At 43.0% G+C, this 26350-nt stretch overlaps 1 protein-coding gene across 1 annotated transcript in view; it reads right to left on the reverse strand.

Moving 5' to 3' along the window:
* NEK11 (NIMA related kinase 11) overlaps positions 1-26350 on the reverse strand; it is a 613419-nt gene that overhangs the window by 105646 nt on the left and 481423 nt on the right. Inside the window, exons 13-14 of the mRNA XM_069211923.1 lie at positions 16498-16694; positions 9403-9463 (exon numbers count right to left, since the gene is read on the reverse strand). Of these exons, the coding sequence (XP_069068024.1) occupies positions 9403-9463; positions 16498-16694 (258 nt within the window). The remainder of the gene's footprint in view (positions 1-9402; positions 9464-16497; positions 16695-26350) is intronic.

Raw genomic sequence — 26350 nt, forward strand, 5'->3', positions numbered from 1 at the left:
TTGTGGCCTACTGGTGAAGCTCATGGACAGCTGCTCAGTAGGTTGAAGGTTCAACTCCTGTTATCTCATGGCAGTATGTCTGTTTATTTGCTCATGTTTTGAATTGTAAACATTCCGAGTGATGGAACATTGAGGTCTTTTTCCCATCAAAATCTTTGGTTTGCACATCATAATTATGTCCGGACACTGCATCATATGCAGCCACCTGTGGCCTGGAGGCTAAGGTCTCCAACCCTCACAATGAATGTTGAGGGTTCTAGTCTATGTTTGTTAATGGTCATTTCCCTTCTTTACTTTCCTTTCAACTTCAAATATTTAAGGTACATACCAAAAGGTCATCAAACTCTTTTTACTTGACACATGCATAATTCTTTTCAATTTGTCAGATAATATCTCATTCTAAGTATATCATTCATCAAAGCCTAAAAACCTCCCTCACCCTCTCTCTCTCTAGAGAGAGAGTTTGTTAATTCAAGAGTCTCTGCATACAATGACATTGAGAAGGGTGATTACAGGGGCTGGCTGTACTGTTGGCCGCAGGCCAGGCCCTGTGGCCCCTGCAATGCATGGCCTTTATGGCCCAAGTTATAGCTACTTGAAATAACTCTAACTGCTGAATTGCTATGGTTTTGTACATTTAAAATGTGAGTCTAACTATAACTTCCATAACTTCCCTGTAACCATTGCTTTTTAAAGTATATATATATATATATATATATATATATATATATATATACTCTGAAAAATAAAAAAGAACATTTAAACAGTTTAGAAAATCCATCTTTTTGCCATGTTCCTCTGATTTGTTTTGATTTCTGGATACTAAATATGAGCTAATTTGACCCCTCAATATTTGAGCTTTTAGGGGTAGTTTAACAGTTCCTAACAGCATGTCTACTTTTCAAAAAATGAAAACAGTTTTTGTGATTAAAATGGCACATTTGACCCTTTAACAAGACAGGTGTTTTGTGCACAGAGAGGGCACAATTATTCTCAAGGTCCACTTTAAAATTAACCCTACCGAGGTTTTCCTTAATTAGGTCAGGGGCAAAGTGTAAAATGAATCTAAAAACAGTCATATAAATCTATCATAAATTTGAATATTAGTTGTCTACTCTGCAATGTCATGTTTGAGATAATTTCCAGGGGCCTTTCATGGCCATGGACCACCACCCCGGTATCCATCAGTACCGCCCCAATGCTGCTTCGATTTAGGGAAATGTTGAATAATCATCCTTTTAAAGAACACTACATCACATTGTATTAGCTGTCCTTCTCTCCTCTCTACTCAATGTGTTCGCAGTATAGACATACTATGTACATACATCCATACCTCCATGGCCAAAGTCCACCATTTATCGCAGATTGACTTCCTCACTATGTTCCAAGTTATTCTCACCATTCGTCTTCCCTTGGATTTCTAAAACAAACCCTTGAATCAAGAACCCTTGTTTTGGTGGCTCTTTCCTTCAGGAACTGATCTCCACTCTTAGGAACACACTTCCTGCATCTATTCATACCACTCAGCTCCAAGCAGCCCTCAGGAAAGCCATCTCAACCTGGCCCTTCTCATAGACCTTTACTCACTAACTCCCTCCACTCTCTGCTACATTGTTTCTGGACACAAGAGCCAGATACCTCAGTGAGGTCAATGTTACAATATATCAAATATAATTCCACCCATTCTTTCATACTTGACAGTTCATCTTAGAAATTAGGTGTCCAACTAACAAATTCCTAAGGCTTCTCAGCCCAATGGGCTTCCTGAAAGTTCAGGCCACACCCAGGTCACATCTTACAGCTGCTGGTAGAGAGGGACATTGATCTAGAGAAGGGTTAGAGTTGTCATGTTGGTCAACTGTGACACAAGTCACTCTGTGCAGCTGTTCTTGAAAGGCAACTGTCAGAGAAAGGAACTGGGCCGCACTATAGCAAAACTTAGGGATGGGAAGTGCATAAAATTTAACATGATTCACCCAGGGTTTATCACCAATCCACACTGAGTGCACCTTTTAAAAACTGATCCAAACCACTATTAAAAGGAGAGTTACCAGGAATCTTGGGACCTGGATGTCTGCTCCAAGGGCTAAGGATCATAGCCTATTGCCGACACACAAGGACAAAGGCGTTCAGAACTTGGCCACTCGAGACTGATTGTTTGTTGGAACATCACTCCTAAGGATGGAGAGGGAAGGATGTGCTGGAGACTGAGGAAGATGTGTCTGCCTGGAAGGTAACCAGTGGACTGGTGGCAACTGCACATTTGTTCAACTAGCCCATGTGACATATCACCCTTGTGCCCGTGGAGTGCGGGTGGCCTTGTATCCCATGGGAATACATGATACTACAGTGAAAATTGGCATCCTGTGCGGGGTCATACGTGGTGGATTGCCACCTACAACTTTGGACTGGTGCTGAGGACCCAATACTAAATATATGGATATTTCTGTTTTCATCAGTTATACTTTTCCTGGCTGGCGCTGCTTTCTTCTCAACAATTAATGGACTTCTGTCCCCCAGGGGCAATTTTTAAGAACCACTTCCAATATATTGGTTTATTTGATTTTGCTTCCAAAAAACGACTTTGCTTCATAAAGAACTCAAATTTGTTATTTGAAAAGTTTATCTGAATTCATACAAAAAGAATCATATTGAATACTAATTCTAGGAAATCATTTCCCCTAAACCAGTGGTTCCCAAACTTGTGACTTCTGTGGACCCCCACATTATCAGAACAGGAACCCGGGGACCCCCACTTAATCATTATTGGAATCCGGGGACCCCCCAACGAGTCATTACTTAAAGCTGGGGACCTAATCTGTTACATTTTTTAAGCAGCTACGGACCCCCTGAGGAGGCTTCGCAGACCCCCAGGGGTACCCGGACCACAGGTTGGGAACCACTGCCCTAAACAGTTTACTTGAAATCTTCAAGATATATATTTACCACTGTAGAAAAAATGTATTTTTTTAAACTGCCTTACTCACACTTTTAAAGCTGTGTCAATAATCTTGAAAACACGTCTTCTATGTTGGTTTTATACAATGTTTTCATCCCACTGAGTAACTTTTACCTTTAAAACATATTACTGCTACAGTCTTAACCTATCCAGCTCTCTTTCATTTGTTCCAAAGCTTCTTCTCTTCGCATGTTTCTTTTCCCTTCCTCTTCCTCCACTTTCTTCCTACTACCCCTTCACACATTTTGGAAATTAGTTGGTTTTATCACTTTCTACACTCCTACTATTTCCACTTTTTTTATTGTAAGGAAACCTTTGGTTCTCTCGTTCTTCAGCTTGAGGCTTTTCAAATCCTACCTCCTTTAACATTGTCTCCCTGCCTTTGTGGCAGCGTAATCCTGAAGCCATCTCGGGCCTCTTTAATCCATTTACAGCCACTCCCTGCCCCTTCAGCTCACTCTTGCAGTATTCCGCTTTCTCCCATTGTGAAGTTTTTTCGTTTTTCTCTTCCTCCGTCTTTCCCATGTGTGTCTTTTGCTCGCAGTAAATGCTTGAGGCAGAAAAATAAGTGCTGGCCCTCAAAAATATGTGCTAGTGCTCCGCACCGGAAACCACAAACACAAATTAAGCACTGAGCAATGGATATGGGTTCAAATATCATTATTGGCACTTGACTGCGTGCATGATTATGCATTGGATCTCATACCCCTGCATAATTTACCCCTGCATAATTTACACCTGCCTACACCTCCTAAAAAAATCAAAGCCGACCCTGACGACCTCTCCAACTATCGCCCCATCTCCCCCCTCCCTTTCCCAGCCAAGGTCACGGAAAAACTAGTCAACTCCCGCCTATCCCACTTCCTCGAGACAAACCACACACTTGACCCCTCCCAATCTGGGTTCCGCAAGAATCACATCACGGAAACCGCTCTCATCGTTTGCACCGGCGAAATCAGATCCAGAGTCGACATGGGCGAGACCGTAGTACTCATACTCCTGGACCTCTCCGCAGCCTTTGACACTGTCTGCCACCACACACTCCGTACACGACTCCATGACGCCAGGATCTGCCACTTAGCCCTGGACTGGCTCACCTCCTTCCTTACCGACAGAACCCAAAAAGTCAGTCTCCCACCCTTCCAATCCTCCGCCACCAAAATCACCTGCGGGGTCCCACAAGGCTCCTCCCATAGCCCCACACTCTTTAACATCTACATGGCCCCACTAGCCAACATCCTCTAACCCCACGGCATCACCATACTCTCATACGCTGATGACACACAACTCATTTTTTCCCTCACCGCAACCCCACCACCGCCAAAACCAACCTACACGCTGCACTCCTTGACACCGCTGCCTGGATGACAGCCAACCACCTTAAACTCAACTCCAACAAAACCGAAATAATCATTTTTGGTCCACACAAAAACACTTGGGACCCCTCTTGGTGGCTCACCACGTTAGGCCCCGCACTGGCCCCCGCAAACCACGCACGCAACCTCGGTGTCATCCTGGACCCCTCCCTCTCTATGACCCAACAAATCAACGCCCTCACCTCCTCATGTTTTAACACACTCCGCACACTGAAGAAGACATTCAAATGGATCCCCACAGAGACCAGAAAGACAGTCACCCACGCACTCATCAGCAGCAGGCTTGACTACGGCAACGCCCTCTACGCCGGCACCACACTAAAACTCAAACGCAAACTACAACGAATCCAGAACTCAGCAGCACGACTCATCCTCGACCTGCCCCGACATGAACACATCTCACCACACCTCAAATCCCTCCGCTGGCTCCCCATAGACAAAAGGATCACCTTTAAGATCCTCATCCACGCACACCAATCCCTCCACAACACCGGCCCAACCTACCTCAACGAAAGAATGACCTTCCACACTCCCACACGCCACCTCCGCTCCGCCGACCTCTCCCTCGCCACAGACCCTTGCATCAAACACACCACCACTGGAGGCAGATCCTTCTCCTATCTGGCCCCCAAAGCCTGGAATTCCCTCCCCACCCACCTCCGCAAGACCCAGGACCTCCTACTCTTCAGGAAAAACCTTAAAACCTGGCTTTTCGAACAGTGATCTCCCCTCCCCTCGACTCCGCCCGCCCCCCCCCCAGTGCGTGATTATGCATTGGATCTCATACCCCTGCATAATTTACACCTGCCTTTAAAGTAAATAATTACTATTTTAAGTTTTGTTGTTTTTTTCTCTTATTTTCAACCAAACTGGATTTCTCTTTTTTCAGTGAGTGGGTTGTGGATTACTTGGGTTTTCGACTTCTGATTTCCTATTATTTTGTTTTTCTATGAATTTAAATAACTTCTGCTTTCCTTCAGGTGAAATAAGGAAGGTATTTATCGACCGACATTTCACGTAGTTTTCAGTGCAGTCAAACTAGCAACAAGAGATCTGAGTCTAGTAGTATTAGGACCACTGGATGTATTTATTTTACACATCAGGAAAATACACCTAGGGCCAGATGTACAAAGCATTTTTCCTGTCTGTTTGTGACAGGAGAAATGCTTTTTCCAATGTACAGGAAGCAAAATATGAGTTAGTAACTTGTTACTGGATCATATTTTGATTTTGCATTTCAGTATTTGGAAGGGTCATGTTTAGGGCGTGCCTTCCTAATATCAAATCACACTGGTACGTGTGGATGTTTTGCAACCGAAATGCAGGCGCTAAACATTCACATTTTACCAACTCCTTGAAGGAGGTAGTAATCCACTCACAATTGGAGTTCCCCTTCCTCTTAGTGAATGTGGGTGGAAATATTTTTAAGAGCAGGCAGTGGTCCAATGGGCATTCAGGGCTCCTCACAGACAGAGGTTTAGTCCTCTTTTATCTTCTTCGGTCTAGAAAATGTTCTGAGAATGGTCCATTGGGGTGTCACATTTATGCATTACACCAGCTAATGAGTTGGGCCATAACCAAAGGGGTAAACGTTCAAGGGGCAACCCACTGCAAATAATCCCACAGTGCCCCTCACTCTCAAAAAGCAAGACAGGGAAAACCTTCTCCTCTGGTCCAGAACCTGTCTGCTGATCAAGAGATGTGACCAGGGTAAGAGCAGTACCCTCCTCTGTGGTCACTCAAAGTCGTTCCTCTTACTGGAGTTGGTGCCAGCCTTACTAAAGGGTCAAATGCTGGAGCCTTTCAAGGTGTCATCTAACATTTACTTGTGACAGTGCAGACCCATTTGAGGTTTAATAAGTTCCTGGGCCCACCCCAACTAGCCTTCTTGCAAGGCGAAGAAAAACAACTCGACTTCCAGAGTATGGTCCCTGATCTGGAAGAAGCTTTAACACTTCTTTCACACCTCATTCAGACCACATACAGGCTGGGCAGTGGCTGGAAAGCTAATGCAAATTAGCCTCCAACAGCTTTATCCTTGGTAAAGGTAACTTTCTAATTGTTACCTTTCCATATATCTAATCAAAATCCAAATTCGCCATTAGATTGGATTTTTATTAAATATAAAAATAAGTCTTTGAGCAGAGTCTGTAGCTGGTACACATCAAACCTTATATATTAAAGTGTATAAACCATACTTTGATTCTTCTCATGGGCCTAGTCACAGGTGGACATGCTGTTTCTAATATGTTCCACTCATATATTATGCACCCTACCTTGTGGATGGCAAGGTGTGCGTTAGGTGACATATTTAATATTCAAAATCAGGTTTTGCTACGTTCATAAAGGGTGATTTGACCTGAAGCCATGTTTTCACTTGTCACACTTGTCAATGGCACAATGAGTAGAGAAGTGAAAAGGTGACATTTAATGTTCAATGCCATGGGAATAGTTTTGACACCATCTACTATAGTGTTACACAGTGGCCGCCAGCAGCTTTAGGAGGAAGGGGGGTGGGCGGGAAGCACACACACACACACACTCATTCTTTCACACACACACGCACGCACATCCATTAACAACACTCATAACATTCAAACATGCACGCATGCACGCACCAAACATTCATTTTAAAAGATCGATCACACACACACACTTTCCTTCACCCTCGGAGGTCGCAGGAGGGCTGGGACTGCTGCCTTCCCTCATAGGCTGACCCAGAGGGAAGGCAGCAGTCCCAGCCTCGTCACAGAGTGGGATGGGGTCAGTGAGACTGCTGACCCCACCCCACTCTGTGACGAAGTGTCACTGATTGCCACTCGCCCTGGGCACTTTAGGGCTTAAACCTGAAGCACCCAGTTCGAAGTCAGTGGGTGACGCTTTCCTCGTCACCCAGGGGAGGGCCTCGAGGCACCTTTGCTGAGCTGAGGAGGTCACGCCCACAGGAGCTGTGACCTCCTCAGCCCAGCAAAGTTCAGCTCAGGCAGCCAGGAGTGTGCGCAAATCGCGCATGTCTGCTTCTGGCTGCCTGACCTGAACATGAAGAGTGTCTGTCAGGATGACCTTTTTTCAGCCTGACAGATGCTCTTCATGAGGGGCAAAAAGTGGGAGGGCGTGGCCCCTTCGCCCTAAAGGACGGGCCGCACCTGGTGTTACAGGAGAGTTAAATATGCTAATCCTGGATTAGCCAGTTTTTACATGTTTGACGAGTTCGAACACATACACTGGGGACTGGATAGCAGTGTCCTAGTTTGTAGCAATAAATTTCAGTAAAAAGGGGCATTTTATCACAGGGACCCTTTATCTACTAAGCACTCCCAGGTTTTGGGAAGGCAAATGCTCCACTGTGGCTTGGAGTCTAATTAGAGGGCTACAGTCCTAGTCCTGCTAGCACGCCTTAGTATAACAAGACTCCAGTTGAAGTCAGGACAAAAACCTTGTATTTTCAGCAGAAAGAGGAACATTTTATTTTTCTTCTCTCCAAAGCGTATACGATTTGAGTAGGTACAACAATGAATTTAATTTTAAAGAGACAAGGACCGTGTTGTAGGGTACTCCAAAACCAAACCCTAACTGTTCCCAATGTGGCCCACAGTTACTTTCAACTTAATGTTGTGTCTGCAAAATCCTGCCAGAGCTGTGTTCAGGTCAGGAAACTGTCACTGGCAATGTCTCCTTCCTGCCAAGATGGTAAACATCACTCATGAACAGCAACAAACCGTGTGTCAATCCTCCTTCGGCAAAAAAACCTTAAGGCATTTAATACTTCTTGGATGCTGGAACCTCGCTGTCAATGAAGCCATTGAGCCTAACCAGGATAAAGAAGCAGAAAGATAAGGTCACTGTATGCCTTCTACCTACGCCTCACCAGATGGCCAAAAATCATCTTCCCTTAATCACCAGGAGTGATGAGAATGCTGTTCTCAATAGGAAGACAGAAGCTTCCGAAAGGATACTTGGTTTCTCTGTTGAGACAGACGTTCACCATTCATATTTATTCACTCAGCATGTGGCTAAAGTTTGGAAGTTTTAACCTATCATAACAATACCACAAATTATGATATCCCATTTCTAGTTTACATTTTTCACTCATCATTATTTGGCAGAGGTAGAAGACGGTCACTGAGTCTTTGTTGGCTTGAATGTTATGTCAAATTTTGTCATTTGGGTTTCAATGAGATTTCAGTCAGACAAGATATGAGTTTATGGATCTTATTAGTCAACATTTTAAGATATAGTTAGGTGTTGTAAGCTTATTAATGGATGGAAATGTCTTTTTGGTTTAGGAGGAGTCCACACAGTACACTCCCCTACTATAGAATCGGATACTGTGCAGCCCTGTGGCCAACCTGAATTTAGGGCTGAATTCATGGTGTGACTGATGAAGTACAGTCTGTAAGGGTGGCAGAGGACATTACCTCCGCCACCCTGACTACTGTTCCCTAAATTTAGAGATGATCGCCGGCGCAGTGATCGTCTTTGTACACTGAAAGAAATTCCATCACAGTGTTACAAAAAGGTTTGGTGGACAGCTGCTCTTGGTTTTGAATGAAACTCCCAAAGTGGGAGTTTGTTTATGAAAAACAAAAAATGAATGACCTCTACACATGAACGTTTCATCCATGGTGTGGGGAGAGTCATTATTTTTTTCCTGTCCCTCAACCTCAGGTTTTTCCTGGCATTGACAGGCAGGAAAAAAAGACATTAAACTGCTCACCCTAAACAAGGTGCATGGTGTAATATCCTTCTGACAGCTCCTACTCCGTTGGGTAATCGCAGGAAGCGTTCTGTCGAGGGCGCCTATTGGCTTAAGTCAACATACTTTACGGTCCACATATTTCTAAATGTAGTTCTGACACAGAATGTGGGGGTAGCCTACGGTGGATGGAGGCAGTATGAGTAAATTTGTGTAAACTTGCACTTTAGCTCTTGTTTTGTACCTGGAAATGCATAGGTAATTACTTAAGTGTCTCCGACCAGCGAGTTGCTCCCATTTTCAATACTGTGCAAGTTAAGCAATTTACATTTTTGTAGAGGTGGCTGGTTTGTGATGCGAATACCACTTACCAAGACACGTGGAACCGAGAACACTCTCCATATACATGACCATTGCCTCAACATCGCTGTCCTGAAAGTAGAAGGAAGAGAGTTAAAAACAAATGTATACACCATATCATTATGCTTTACATACTAGTAAGCATCAGACATATAAGGAGCAAATATCTCCCAATTCCACCAGTGTCTATTTATTCCCTTACTTCAGGGTCCTGAGACCAATACATTTTAGAAAGTAATGCCTGTAAAGTGAATAATCCTACAAAGGATGGAAAATATTAGGAAAGTCCTATTAAAACCCACTGATTTACTTATCCTCTTTTACAAATCTATTTTCAAGCATCACCACTTTTAATGTCAATTAGTCCCAAAATGCATGCAGCACTAACCTTCAAGATAGAGGGGAAACAGAAAATCTTAATTATCCCTTGGTTTCGTTGCCTCTAGTAGTTGCCATGGGGAATTAATATGTTTATTTTTCATAAAAGCTGTATCTTGCTGCATGCATCATAAGTAGCAGCTCAAGCAAGAAATTAGTAACCCACGAGTTGAACTTTACTGGGAGCATGGCTTCCAGAAGAATTAAGATCATTTTAGAGCTGGTTGTTGATATAAACTAGTTGGAAATATTATGTGAAACTTTACATTGTCAATGCTTGCTTTTGTTTAAGCTTGCCACCTATACATATACACAAAGTTGCCTGGCATGTCTTTCTACTGGAAGGAGTAGCATGTGGGTTTTAAATTAAAGCTCCTCCCACTACCAGAATCTGTCCTGAGCAGGAGAACTCTCAAGTCAGAGGGGGCACATGTGAAATAGCTGAAAGAGCAGAACTCTATGATCATGTTTTCTTTATCTTTTATTTAATTTGATTGGCGCATTCACGAAGAGTGAACCTAGCTCTGCTGGGCGGCAGAGTATTATGCACAGCAACAGGAATACATGTGCCACTTTGAGGAGACGGTATAATTACAATAACAAGTTGAGACTGTAAGTGAAAAATAAAGAAGAAAGCACTGTTGATCAGAGGAAGAAAGTGGCATGCTCTTTGTCATGTATGAGCCACAAAATGTATAGGCCTTGATTCATAAACTAACTTACAATTTGGTGTAAGTTTACATTTTTGAGTAAGTTTACTATTGAGAATTCACAAACTGGACTCTTGATGTAACTTACAATTTTTAAGTACGTCCAGCCCTACACATGGCCAACCACTGGTCCTGCAACACTTGCCAATAGAAAATAATGGCGGTAAGGATTTAAGATAAAACCCCATAGGAAATAATGTTAACTTAAATTATTTTTTTTAATTGTTCAAAATATAAATAAATATAATTTAATAAGAAAAAATATAACATATTTATTTATTTATTTGGTACAAAAGTGCACCTTGTGCATACCCAAATGCAGTAACTCGAAAGTGTAGTATTATTTTACTCAAGCCCATCGTGTTCAGAGGCCACATATACAGATTTTCTCTAGTGAATAAATGTTCAGATTGCTAATTAATTTGGGGGTGAAGTGCTCAAACTTTCTTTGGTTGGCAAATAACAGGGCGCTGAATGAAAGTCTGCTTTAATTGGTAATAAAAGTGAATCCAAGGGCCTTGACTATCAATCTAAAGTTCACAGCTGGGTGGTACGGTGTGAAGGTTTGTTGTGCCACTCAGGTGTCAGGCTTAGGAGACAGAATTCTCTTTGGTTCAGGCTCGTACACACTGCACCCAGGAGGGAACGTTGTGGGCATCAGTGGTTGGGTCAGATAGGGTCTCACTTCTCCTCAGCAACCACTTTCTCCGATATCAGTCAGATGGGTTCGGTGGGGTGGAGATTGTTTGGGGCATTGGTTAGCCTGGAGTCCTGTGAGGAGGATATTCCTTTCACAGCACTGGAGTGGAAACAGTGTGGCAAGTAGCAGGAAGGTACTCCAGGATGCGTGGGGGGCATTTTTTGTCCATAGAGTCTCTAAGAGGTTTACTATTCAAAAATATTTTATGTTGGTGGTCCTTTTAATTGGAGCGCTTTCATTGAGCTCTTGATATTTCACTGCTGTAAAAACTATACGCCACACCTTTTCCCTGCTCCCTGTCCATTAACAAGTTTTGACCCACCTTCTTCCCTACAGGACCTGTGAAGGCGCATAGGGTCAGTTAGGAAGGAATGGAGCTAGGCTGACAAAGCAAAGGGGGAAAGGCACTGACCAATCCTCCTTTTGTGACTTTCAATAAGTAAGAATGGACTGGTCAGGCCAGACCTACCCACCCCAGGCCTTCTACTAATCTTGCCACATCCCTATTTATTCCTGCCCATCCACATTTCCCTGGGTTACAAGAGGCGGTGAGGTGACATTTAAAAAAAAATTAGGTGAGATGTTCAGGGTGCCACCAGGCATGGAGAGGGAGTGCTTTGTCAGGTCTGTCCACCCCCTTCTGGTCCAATAATAGCTAATTTAAGCCAAGAATGAAACTGATGAGTCAGGATAATCAAACTGTCGGTGTAGGAAAATTACCAGTTTTCAGTGATGTCCCCCAGTTTTTGCCCTATCTGCTTTGCTGGCTGTAGAACTCTAGGCACCTTACCCCTGCTAAACTGGAGTAAAGTGCCTATGCTCACAATTGTCTGACACCTGACTGTACTAATTAATTTTCCTCTAAGGCCACAGAAAGATAAATACCATCTCTGTACAGCAGCGGATTGTAAACCCGGGCTTGCGCTAAACAGATGCACCTTCCTGACCTTGGCGTAACAAGGAGTAACTTTTCTTCTACTTGTTACTTCGTCTTTCCGTGTGTGCTTCATTCTGCAGCACACATACAAGGAGGAATAAGCCTCTATACATTGTTATTTTTTTCTGCAGAAATGTATCCCTTTCCACAATCCTACCAACAATGCAGGTACCCTTGCACCATGTCACCATGTGGTGTGTTTGTTGGCGCTAGGTAGCCACAAGTGCATCAGAACAGGGAGGGAGCTGAACAGCACCATATCTTTGTAAATATGGCACAGTTCAGCTCTCTCCCCTTTGGGAACTTCACTCGCAGCATTGTATGAATCATTAGTAAATCTGTCCCTAAGTACATACTTTAAGGTGCCTTAGAAGGATACTTCTGGGGTTGTTTTGACACCATAAGAAAGTTCGGGCACTTCTGAAAACTCTTTCTGCAGAGCCTCATATGGACCTGTCAGAAAAAAGTATGCGACTGGCAGTTCTACAGCGATGGACTGAATTTCCGCTTTGCCCCACTCAAAGGTCTCCAAATCTCCCAAAAAAGAACTAAGTCCCATTCTGCTTTGGGACTTAGATATTGTTCTGCAATAAATCTCCAAAACTCCAGAGCTCCAATAGGACCAAACTCCTTCAGGAATCTGGCCTGCTGTTCATAGCGGCTGCTACAATTTCAGAAGGGTCCTGCACTAGGAGGAAATGGCAACACTTTTTTGTTTATTAAGTTTTACTCCGTTTTTCTAATTCGGTTTGGGATTTTTCTGGTTGGTGTTTTTACTTTTTTACTGTGTTTGTATAGCATTAATATTTTACACACTGCCTTAAGTTAAGCCGGTCTGCTCCATGCCATAGCTTTTGGGGGTGGTTGAACTCAGATTAATTTGGTGATTTTTAGGGTTCACCTTGACAGGAAGCATTGTTATTTGTTGAGGTGGGTAGTCACTCACCCCCAAATATTATTCCACTTTCTTACAGTGGGAAATCAGTGTGACGCACCGAATGGAGTCATAGGTGTTTGCAAATTGTAAGGGTAAGTTGCTCCCTCACAAATAATGTCACATCTAAACACAGCGGCAATTATCATTTTTTGGTATAGAACCATTTTCGGCCGGCCAAACACACATGCGGAGGGTGCTTTCTCTGGAGAGAGCATTTACAGGCTCCAAGTCTGCCTGGAAGCGCCCTGGCTGGGCGCTCCAAGCCAATACAGCATCAGGATTGGCCGCAGGGCAGACATGGAGCTGGTTCCTGCAGTGAACATGGAAAGGGGAGCGGCGCAGCATAGGTTGGCGGATCAGGTAAATTTTTAAATACTTTTATTTATTAAATGTATCCCTCCCTCCCCCCCACCCTCGCGCCACACCCTTCTGTTAGCGCAACGAGCCGCGTCTGACTTTTACTGCACATTTTTTTAATCTTTTGTCTAAAAAGTCACAGATTTCAGAAGTAGTTCTGAAGATGAACTCCTGAAATACACCAGTACTTTATGGTCTAACACATCATATAGGTTCTCTAAATGGTACAAATGTATGATGTCTCCCCATCTCTGCTTTGGTCATGAATTCAGCTGTAATTAGTGTTTTGTCTATGAATTTTAATTATTGATGTTTTCTTTGTAAGAGCCTGTGCCTGCAGTGGAGGAGCAGAGTGGATCGGAGCGGTGCGGCAAGAAAGGTAAGGTTTTTTTTTTATTATTATATTATTTTTTTGTCGTTCCCCCGCCATGCGCCGCGCCACCCCGTCCCTTTTCCATCCCGCTAGCAGCGACTGCAGCTCAGCAAGAAAGAGGCAGTGATAGAACTCTTCAAGGGGGCGTGTCTCATAACACAGAACGCAGGGGGGGACAACTGCATATGTTAGGGTAATGATTCTATTGAGGTAAATATGACTAGTGATGTGAACACAATCTGAATTTTTCAAAGATTCTAATATAATGATTGATCCTCATCCTCTTCTATTTATTTAAAGTTAGATTCATTCTGCAACACCAAAAACAGGTCCTTTAAAGGGGAGGAAACAACAAAAGTTGTCACTAATTGAACCTCTCATCCCAACAACCACAAAGGTATTCTGACAATGAACGTTCTGATTCCATTCACAAACTTGAATAGGCACTACAGTATCGCATACTATATACCAAGTGAAAATCCACTTCAAGTGAGTTAAAAGAATGTCTAAAATCGTGCAGGATATTGGCCAGAATTACATCCCTGTGTATTTCATTAGCATTTGAACAAATCTGGAAGACCTGCTCAATAACAGGCCAACGAATGGAGGGAGACAGACTGCCCATGCCTTCAAAAAGAGGAATTCATTTTTTTTGTAGGGTTTGGTGAAATTTACATAACATTGGTGTAATTTATGTAATTTGGGGAATTTTGTGTTGCAGTTTTTACGCAAAATTCCCAAAATTACGCAACTTAATGTAATTACACGCTCTGCAAATCTGCCATTCTCTGGAAACATTTATTGTGAATGCACAAGAACAACAGCACATGAGCAGCTGTTTTTGTAGCGTGAAATGTGTTCTTGAGTTTTGCGCTGGAATACTGCACTAAGGAACAGATTTGAATTTCATGTAATTATGCATAAATTTACATAATTTTGCTCAAAGTTCACGTAATTACACCAAGGCAAATGACATGAATTGCACACACTCATGGGGATCTGGCATGGGGCTGCGCAGCAAGACGCCTTGTTTTGCTGTTCTACACCATAGTGAAAGGGCAGGAATGCACTGTATTTATGCAATGCAGCGCATTCCTGCCCTTTCCCCCTGCGCTGGCGCCATTTCTACAGCCTAGCGCCCACGCAGGCACCCTTGCACCATGGTGCAAGGGAGCCTGTTCTGCCGACAGGATTGTTTTTGTGCAGGAAGGGGCACCTTCCTGCACAAAACAATCCTGAGAGGTATTTATCTCTTTCCATGTGCGCTGCAGAATTCAGCACACATGGAAAGAGGTAAAAATGAGGGGAAATAAGGTAATTTCTCCTCGTTACGCCTCACCCTAGGAGGTGTAAGGTTCTGGTGCATCCCCAGGTTTACATGATTATGTGAAATTGGGAAAGTATCAAAATCCATGGGTGTTGCATGGGAACAAGGGGCTCTGAGTGACAAGGGTCGAAAGTTAGGAGGAGGATGAGCTGGGGGGTGGCAGTGGAGAGAGGCCAGGAGATTCAGGGAACAGGAACAAAAAGAGCCAGAGAGAATGTAAAGAGTTCTGAAATAACACAGTCATAAAGGAGGTAGACTGTGATATATTTGAAGACAAAACAAAGGAAACATTATAGTCTGAAGCACAGATGTAGCCATCACAGAGAAGTAATGGGGTGGAGGGAATGAGGCGGAGAGACAGAGATAGTCAAGTAGAGAGAAGGATGGCACACCAAAAGAGAAGGCAGATAAGAGATGAGAGATGAGAGATGATAGAAGATAAGTTGATGTGAAGCGGGTGGACCAAAGTGAAGACTGAAACGACAGCAGAGAAGTAGTCCCAAGAAAGAATTAGGGTGAGGCTGAGGTCTTGAGTATCTTGGGAAGTGAGGAGAGGACCAATTGTACATGTTTTCTAGAGGTGGTTTAATTACGTGTGAGCGACCAGAGACGTGGGTAGGAAGGATGAGGGACGATTAAATATTATTTCTTGGTTAGGTGCAGGAGTGATGAAGTAAAAGAATTGAGAAGAAGAAAAGTAGATGGAGAGGAAGTCCGAGGAAGGGTAGAACATAATTTCAGTTTCATAAGACTGGAGATGGAGAGAACAATAACTCTTCCAAGATCGACAGTGCAAGGATCAAGGGAAAGAAGAACAAGAAAAAAAGTAATATAATGATTGGAAAAGAAGCAAAAAGGAATGAGCAATTATGGTACCAAGTGGGGGGGATTAAAATAGAAAGGAAAGAGGTCAAGGACAGAATCCTGAGGGACTCCATACAGAAGATGCACAGGAGGAAAGGACAATAGTGAAGGCAAAGATAATGCAGGGCTTTAGCTGGAGGTCAGTATCACCAAGGGCAGTGACTAAGGAATACTGGGCAGGAGATTATTCTTACATCTGGCTGGATTCTGAACACCCTCATTATTCACTCCCAAGACTTTGGACCACGGGAAAAGAGTGATGCTTTCCAAAACACCTCAATTAATGAACATATAAGGTAACAGAATACAGAGTAGGTGCAGATATCAAGACAGCATTATAGACAGGAAAGCACAAAGGGCCTGATCACAAAGATGACGGATATCCTGTCCGCTTTATTACGGTCCCATTATAGCCTATGGAACTTGTAAAATGGCGGACACCATATCCGTCACACTTGTGACGGAGTGACCCCTACGCCAAACTCTAAATCAGGCCCAAAGTCAAAGTTACACAACTATTTACCTGTTTGTATGTTTGTCTGATGGTCAATGATGCTTCATCGTCATCGTCATCCTCCTCCTCCTCCACCTCTTCCTCTTCTATGTCCTCGTCCTCCTCTTGCTCGTCTATCTCCTCTTCACTAATTTCAGAAGAAGACTCAAACTCATCGTCTACGTCCACATAGAACTCCTCTGTCCGATAGGAGTCTTCGTCAATGTCTGAAAAAAAGCACATCAGATGAAGTATGATTATCAAAAGTCCGGTTACAAGGAGGCCGTAGCTCTTACAGCTACACAAGCTGTATCAGTACAGGAATGTTTGAGGATTTTCAGTACTAAAGTCAAAATAGGGAGGATGTGGTGTAATGGCCAGAGCTTCTGACTTGGGAGCTGGGGAACCAGGTTCGAGTCTTGGCTCAACATCCTGTGATTCTGGGCTAATCACGTAATCTCCCTGCGCCTACCAAAAAAATAAATGTGACCTAGTATAGCGTAACTGGTGCTCACGTAAAGCATTCCAATACCTTCAGGTTGAGTTTGTGCTACATAAAACTGCAAAAAAAAAGACCTGTTGGATCAATGCCCATGTTCTTAAAAAACTGTATTTTCTAGATCCTTTTCCAACACATTTGCACCAACCCTATGTGGTGACCTAGGCATCAGTATCTCGTTCCATGGAAAAGTCAGTCCTTAGAGCTTGGCCAGTAAAGCATCAGACATGATGCACGATATCACTGTACATTTATGCGTTACTTTTGATACGAGAATGAATTCTAAAATGAATCCCTCAGTGCACTGATGTTAAAGACAGCTGCCAAAATATTTCTGTGCCCATCTTAATACTCAGTGTTTTTTGCACATAGGTCCTCTGTGCCTAAAAAAAGAATTCACTTTGATAAATGCCGCATCCTAGTTCACAATCGAATGTTTGAGCTGAAAAATGCACTTATGATGGCAGAAAATCCGCCAGTAAAGCATTTTTTCTACTGCTAAAATTTTAAGAGCATGGAGGGGGGATGGGTGCTACGCAGAAGTGGTGATGATGGCAAATGTGTTGCGCACCCTCAAAGTGGTAATTTTCTAGGTATTCACTAATATTTCCAAATTATTTTTCCACCCCGTTCTCACAATGAAAACTACTTCAACGCAGCAGGATGTGTATCAATGGGGTGTGAAAAATCTTCAAACACCCACATATTTACAGGATAAATAGGATAAGAGATTTTTCCACAGGAAAAATATTTTTGCCTCGTAGGAAAAAAGGAAAAGGTAGACCAGTTTATAAATAACCTGAAACAGTCAGATTTACAGTAGTTAAATATTTTTGCCAGTTTGAGGTTATACACATTCATCTGATTTTTACATTTTCAGAGTCAGAGGTACAAATGCTTTTGAATTTTAACCAGGAGTGGGTGTAACTCGTGTAATTTGCTGTAACGTGAATATGCAAAATTACAGCAAAATTCCGTGAGATTATGCAAAATTACTTGAGGCGCAAAACCCAGCATTAAGTGCTAGTTTCTTAATGCAAAAAGAAAACATGAACAGCAGCAGCCGCTCAAGACTAACTTTTATAAATCTCATAAATGTAATATTTCTACTGAAATAATACGACGAAATCTAGGAGAATGTTCAGCCACCTTACCTAGCTCGAATAAATATTGGTATTGGTCCGGAGATGCACAGAGAACAGTTTGTGTACCTTGAAGAGAACCACTACAACACTGAGTGTAAGAAGGTCTTCTGTCCAGTAAATCATCTTGAGTGCTTCTCTCTTATTGTTGATTGTTGAGTGTTGAGCGCTGAAAAGGGGGCTCGGAGATAGTCATTCATAGTTATATGAGGGCAGTGAAGGGAGTGGTACATTCTTTCTATGGTGGTCCTTTGGGAGCTTGGGTGATGCAGATAGTACTACAACATTATGGGCATCATTACGACCTTGGCGGTCGCACCACGTTCGGACTGCCAGCACCGCCAGGTCACAACTTTTTGTCAGTCTAGCGGTCCTAATCCGCCAGGGCAGCGCTGCAAGCAGCCTTGCCCAGGGATTACGAGTCCCTTCTTCACTAGCGATTACATGGTGGTAGCCCCGCCATGTAAAGGCTGGCAGAGACAGGGTGCCCCGGGGGGGCCCATGCACTTGAAATGGGCAGTGCAGGGGTCCCCCTGGCCAGGCCAGACACAATTTTCACTGTCTGCTTTTTATGAGCCGGCGTCAATGTTATAGGCCATTTCCCGCTGGGCCAGCAGGCGAAAACTCTGCTTCCGCCCGCTGATCCAGTGGGAAACTCTTAATGGGGCCCGTGGGAAAGGGACCCTGATCATAGGGGTTTGTCAGACACCCTTTTCCATTCACCAAACTCACAATGGCCCCCTATGTCACTAATTTGAGACAGCTAACTTCAAGTCATAATGTGCTCCCAATTGAATACATTAAGTATATTAATAGTAATAATACCAAGCAGAAGGGAATTTTGTTATCTTAAATAACACATTTGCTTTTTCTTTTTGCTTTATACGTAACACGTCACAAATTGCTAAATGCAGTATTAAAAATTTATATTTCAACGCATTTGCAAAATGTTCTGCTGAATATATGCCTTAAAGAAAAATAATTATGTGTATCTGTGTCCCATTGAGAAGCGTGAGGAGGCTTTTTGAGGTTTTCAGGGAAAATCCACACCATGAGATGAACACACGGTATTTTACAGAGTTCCTTTAATATTCAAAATACATGGATAGTAGATAGCTACTTAGTTCCAATGGCTGACAATTAATGGGGAAGCTCAGATGAGGTTTAATAAAGTAGATTAAGCAGTTTGTAGGATAACTTTAATATATCTCATGACTGATAATGGAGCCAACGCAATTTATGTTGATCATAGAGAGAAACTCAACTTCTGTGGGAGTAAATTAAAGTTCTATTCACTTGCAAATTGCAAGGAAATTACACTGTTACTAAGTTCTTAGAAGAAATATTTGTGGGAACCCTAGAGGTGGGTTTTGTAAGGTGCATAGGGTGTTAGTTTCCAAGCATCTGCTTGAAAGATTCACCTAGGCATGATTTGAAGGGAAAATGGATAGATACACAGTTGCCAACAACGAATGTTTGCGAGGACCCCCAGAAAGCTATTTCATAGCATTAATCTTGCTGGGTGGAGTGTTTGTAGGATTCATATGATATGGCATGCCCGCATCCAGATTCTCATTTCCTTTAAAGTGTCAGGAAATTCCATGGAGGTGCCAATTAAAGGAAAATAGAGGATTAATCCTTTTCCTTGTTAACAATAAATAAATAAAATGTAAGGTACATTTATGTATGATAACGTTGAAAACTAGTAGTGAACTCTGTTCCTAGGAAAATTGTGGATGCTTGTGGGATTCATAGTAATGAGACGAGAGTCACCCCAGATATGCCAACTAATCTGCCTCTGCTATGGCCAAAGTAATCACGATAAGGAGGTCATCTAGTGGTCACTTTGTTATGACTCTGGGAGCCAATCCTGTGCCAATTATCAAGCAGGACATGCTGGGGATAACAGGTCATACCGGGGCTGCAGGATGAAGTGTAGGCAATGGGTACTGCAGATAGACCATTGTACCTCAGGAAGTGGTATGAGGGGGAATACACATCCTCAACTTTGTCTTCTCAATATCACCAACAATCCATTGCAAACCAACCATACCTCTGCACTGGACCAACTACTTTGCCATCCTTATCTCTCCGCTGGTCAAGCCTTCAGATCCTTCAAAGACTTCTCCATATGACACCCAATACTTGAACTAATCTATCACTCTACCAACTCCACATACAACAACTTTCTGTGGGAAATTGATTTATTAGTTGGGGTGCTATAAAGTCCACCATAAGTAATAAAGGCACAATCTTTTCAGATCCAGTTAAATGTTTCAGTAACTTAAACCTGAACTCATCCCTTGGCAGCCATAGCCCGGAGCAGATTGGCTTAACTTAGAGAAAATGAATAAAGCAATCAGAACCAGTTAGAAGGTCAAAAACTTAACACAATAAAAATCCCACTCCAATTTAGAAATACAGAGATTTTCATGAAATTTATTAACAAAGTGACACCAAAACAACACAAATCCAATAGGGGAAATCCGAGAAAATGGATGTCAAAATCCTTCAGTGGGGCAAGGCTGCAGGCTGCATCCAAAGAGGGCCCCAAAATGTCAGATAGGCTTCCGACTCCATACATTAATGCACCTTTAATTCTGCAGAGGTCACCGATTGGTGAAGCAGACAGGCACGCATGATGTCAGAGAAGCACTTCCAGGTATACAGATTCAAAACTCAGCATGCCACGTGATCAAGCATATGGTGCAACAATCAATGGTGGGGAAGAAGCATCAGTATTTAATTCTGCACATGTGCCACAAGTCCACTAATACCATCACAAGGTAAGTGTTGCGAGTCACTAAGGCGCGTGAGGTCTTATGGCTGTTAACAGCATGCATACAAGACCTTCACATTTTGGTGTTCTTAAAGGAGCATGCTGAGTGTTTGTTAGTTGTGACGGGGACACTTTATCACCAAGGAATCTGATTGTTTCTATGCTTGTCACTGCTCGATTCACCTCACTCCATGCAGGGAGTATGTATTACTTTCAGGCACCTGAGTATATTGATGGCATGCAATATCCTTTTTCTGATTGTGTTTTTTTAAGTTGCATGCATTACGCACTTGATCACATTGACACAGACACAGGAGCATAGACAGCATGTACCACACACAGAGTGGGAAGCACCACGTGGTAAATATGTATTTAGAATTCATAATTTGCATGTGCTGGTCCTTTGTCTCCTGCTTGGTTGACACCAGGGTTGAGCTGGTAGTGCTCTGTAAGGGAACCAGTTTAGTTTTCATTGTTAAATTCTTTTAGAATTGCAGATCCCCTTATCAAGGGTTGTTAACTCGAAATACATTGGGAAGCAGCAAAAGAGTGATCATTTTTGGATATGCATTGGTATTCTGTTGGATCATTTTGCAATTCAATCATAATAATAATTTTGGAGAACAAGACTTATTTATGGTGTAACTATTTTGAACTTAATTCAATAAATGCATGTTAGACCTGGCATCCTTGGCGTGGTCTCCCTTAACTTTTTCCCTCTGCTTCCCAGGTTGTTGAGGTGTGCTGGACTCTGTTTTTGCTGTTTCTGTTACTCTGGGTACTTTACCACTGCTGACCAGTGCTTAAGTGCAAGTGCTCTCTGTGTAAATTGTATGTGTCATTGGCTTTTCCATAATTGGCATATTTTATTTACTAGTAGGTCCCTAGTAAAGTGCAATAGAGGTGCCCAGGACCTGTAAATCAAATGCTACTAGTGGGCCTGTGGCACTGGCACCCACATGCGCAGCCCTGTAAACATGGCTCAGACCTGGCACTGCAGTGTCTGTGTGTGCAGTTTTAAACTGCCAATTCGACCTGGCAAGTGTACCCACTTGCCAGGCCTAAACCTTCTCTTTTTATACATGTAAGGCACCCCTAAGATAGGTCCTAGGTAGCTCCATAGGCAGAGTGCAGGGTATGTTAAAGTTGGGACATGTACTGATGTGTTTTACATGTCCAAACGGTGAAATAGTGCCAAATTAGGTTTTCACTGTTGCAAGGCCTGTCTCTCTCATAGGTTAACATATGGGCTGCCTTTAACTATCCTTAAAGTGCAGTTTCCCTTTGAGAGCAGATAGAGATGTGGAATGTGGGGTCTCTGAACTCACAATTTAAAAATACATATGTTGGTAAAGTTTGTTTTTAAATTGTCTGTGTGAAAAATGCCACTTTTAGAAAGTGGGCATTTTCTTGCTTAAAAGATTCTGTGACTTTGCCTGTTTGTGAATCCCCTCTAGACAGTGACACAAAGGGAGTTGGGGTGTAGCCTGCATATCCCGATGAGCCATCTGAGCTAGAGTGGGGGGGGGGAGTGGTCAGTCACACCTGAAAGGGCTGTGCCTGCCCTCACACAATGCAGTCTCCAACCCCTTGGTGTGTGTCTGTGGCCTGGCCAGGGCAAGGCATGATCTTACAAACAAGAGAGACTTTCCTTTGAAGTAGGCCTACTTGAAGGGCAGAAAGTGTTATAAGAGGAGCCCCCAAAACCCCTGAAAATTAGATCACTTCTGGAATCAAGAGGAACCTCTGCCAAGGAGAAGAGCTGAAAAGCTGAGGAGAAGTGCTGCCCTGCCTGTGACTGTGCTTTTCTGGGTTGGCCTGCAGTTGCTGCTTCTGCATGAAAGGGGATAAAGACTGGACTTTGTGGTATATTCCTGCCTGAAGAATCTCCAAGGGCTTGGACTGAGCTTGCCTCCTGTTCTGAAGTCTCAGGGCCATCAAAGACTTTCTATGCCAGGATCTGGACTCTCTGCTGGGACACTTGCCCTGCCAAGTGGTGCCCTATCCAGTCCCTTGGCCCTTGAGAGGTGAAGTTGGCAGAACAAGGACTGAAATCCACGCACAGAACACCGTGCGGGGAATATTTTGATGCACCACCTGCAACGCGGCTGAAAAACGACACGCCACCTGCTTTGCGGCTAAAATCGACGATCCACCTGCATTGCGGCTCAGAGATCGACGCATCGTGGCTGGAGAAATGACGCAACACCCGCTTGCGGCTGCTGATAACGATGCACACCCCATGCAGCGCAGTTTTCAAACACCTTGCAGCCGGATTTCTCATGCAACTCAGGCCTGTGCAGATCTGAGGTGCTCGTCCAGCAATCAACGCATTGCTCTCTTGCGGAAGAGAAAAATGATGCATCACCTACCCAACCGGAGAAGAAACCGCACACAGCCTCATTTGAGAGTAAGGAATCAATGCATCGCTGACGTTTCTGGCACACACTCGCCCGTGCAGCTTTATTTTTGCTGCAAGCCAGGCACTTTGTGTAAAAGCAACATTTCCATTGTTTTCTATGGAGTAAGACTCTTATTCATTTGAAAATTCATATCTTGACTTGTGTATGTTGGATTTTTGTCATTTTGGTCATTTGATTTAGATAAATATTACCTATTTTTCTAAACTGGTATGGTGTCCATGTTCTCACTGTATTACTGTGTGTTTTGGTACAAATACTTTACACATTGCCTTTGAGATTAGCCTGACTGCTTGTGCCAAGCAACCAAGGGGGTGATCAGGGTTATCTAAGTGTGTATCTCCAATGCTCTGATTAGACTGAGGGTCCCAGCTTGGACAGAGTGCAAAGTGACTGCCAACCAAAGACCCCATTTCTAACAATGCATGAATATGTTTTACCAAAAATTAATTCCATTAACATTTCTTCACGTTTGATGAAGCTGCTTGGGGGTTGTACGTAAAGTGCACCTGGCAACAGTATCCCCCGTGTCAGCAATGAATTATGCACAGAGGTGCAGAACTGCCACTTTCGTTTGTCTAGCAAAAACAGGTTGTCACTTAATGAGCACAGAAAAGGAAAACAAAGGCATTGCATTCTGAATGTACGTACCTCGGTTGAATGTGTAGACTCCATGGTGATTATGCCTTCCAGGAATAAATAAATGAGCGGCACATACCCATGTTAATAGGAAACTATGTGAAAAGTCACCATTAGAAAAAGATGTCAAGCTAAAAACATGAATCTAAAATAGAGACCTAATGCGAGGCATGCAACAGTACAAGTCCTTCAGGGCTCCTGAAGAGGACTGGACCTGCACAGACAGCAGGTCCAGTCCTGTTCAATCCTTCCTCGGGTTCAGCAGTGTTCTGAAGAAGGTGTCGTTGGGTGCCACACTTATGCCTGGCAATATTGCTGCAGTTCCTGCATGCCAAACTGCAAACAATTTCACAGTGGCCCCCACTCACTAGATCCAAGATGGAGAAACCCTCCTCCCCTTGTGCAGAACCAGGTTGCCCTCCCAGAGTTGTGGCTAGCATAGTGAGCAGTCCCTCGTGTGTGCTCACTCCAAACCAGTACTTAGAGGCAGATTCCCCCCACTAGGTTTGGTGCCTGTCTGACTTAGAGGACAAAGAAACAAACCTGTGAAAGTGCCATCGGACATATGCTTGTGGCAAGTGGTAAGTAAATTAAGTTCCTGGGCACAAGCCCCACTGATCCTCCTGCCAAGGTAATAAAAACACCTCCCCACATCCAAACCATTGTCTCTACTCTGGGAGCAGCTTTCATACCCCCATCAGGGCCATTTGCTAACTGGGTGGCAGTTGCAGGGCTTATACAAATTAGCCTCCAGGAGCTTCAGGCAGGGAAAAGTTACTTTTCTAAAAGTAAATTTTCCTTAATATATATATATTAAAATACCCTTTCAACTTTAGGTTGGGCTTTTCATAAATATCAAAAATAGTTGTTTATTGATTTTTCTGACTGCTCCCTACTCTGAAATAGCAGAAATAATATTTACTGTTGCTTTCCAGTGTTCTCTATGGGCCAGTCAGCCTTTTAACAAGAAATGTAGCTTCTAGGTGTTATTCACTGAAAAGACATGATTCCAATTTCCAAGGCCCTGGATAAGAGTGGGTTGGTGTTTTCCATCCCCTAGTCAAACTCTTGTTTGCTCAGGGATTGGAATTAGGCATTGGGTATTATTTAACGCTTGGTGAGAAAAACACCAATATCTGCATGTTATTCCCCAAACACCTGTGCTTTATGAGGTGCAATAAATTGATTCAGACAAACTTGGAATCAGGGTCCTCATGTCTTTATTGTAAATACCATGTACCCAGCCTTGTGGCCTGCATAGGGGTGACTTTTTATTATTTAAAACCAAGGTTTTCTCCTGTCAAAATGGGTTTAATTTGATAAGTCGGACTGCATGTTTAAACTGCAGGTGCTAGACGCCAGTGGAAGATTTGTGGGGGGTTCATATTTGATATTTAATTTTCCATTCCATGGATGTATTTTGGAAACCTTTTAACATGGCCCTATAGGAACGGTAAATATGCTAATTAGGAGTTTGTCAATTTTAACATGTTTTAGAGGTCAGAGCACATTCACTGGGGCCTGGTTAGCAGAGTGGGCGACCACACATAAAGAAGCATTTTCTCACACTTATGAACGACTTCAATAATTTTTTTAAGGAATATGAACATTAATATCGAAATTACAATACAATTGCGAGCCAAAGGCTTCAGGGCCCTAGCATTCAAATGACCTTGTAGACAATAAGTGATCCATCCGCAGATAGGAAATAAAATGGAAGTAAAATGGAACAACCAAAGACCCACTGATATTGAAGCCCCCCACACAACTCACATTCATGCCTTTGAATGCTGAGGTTTGGTCTTCATACATGTCCTCTACACATCATTGCTACTCTGAAGATCTTGGCAAAGACTTTGTTGATCCAGAATTTCATGTGTTAAGATTTGGCTACAAGAATGCAAATGTGTATCTTCTAGTCCCTCCTAAATCCAATCTCTCTCTTCCTCTTTCACTGTCTTGCACAATCTCTCTCTCTCTTTCTATCTCTCTTTCTGACCCTCTTTCTCTCAGTCTGTCTATCTTTGTCTGTCCAGCCTCCCTAGTTCCCCCTTTTGGATCTGTGGTCTTGTAAACAAAGCTTGAATATTTTGATGTAGGATTCTTGCCCAATTGATGTATGGCGAGCATTATATTTGCACTGGCTGAAACAATATATATTAATTTTTGCTAAGCAAAAAGTCTATATTTTTTGTTGATTCATTTCTCTTTTTGACTTAAATCAAGTGCATGTGAGTTGTGGCAAGAGGTTGACTTGTGACATATCAGAGTGCAAAGACAATTCCTTTCTCAGAGATGCTCATGTACAAGAACTTGAATCTTTGGCTAGTTGCAAAGAAAATATCATATTAGGTGTTGCACCACATAGAGGTGAGTGTCAGGGGCACTGAAGCAGCAGGTGCAG

The sequence above is a fragment of the Pleurodeles waltl genome, chromosome 10 (assembly GCF_031143425.1).
Source record: "Pleurodeles waltl isolate 20211129_DDA chromosome 10, aPleWal1.hap1.20221129, whole genome shotgun sequence".
Taxonomy (NCBI): domain Eukaryota; kingdom Metazoa; phylum Chordata; class Amphibia; order Caudata; family Salamandridae; genus Pleurodeles; species Pleurodeles waltl.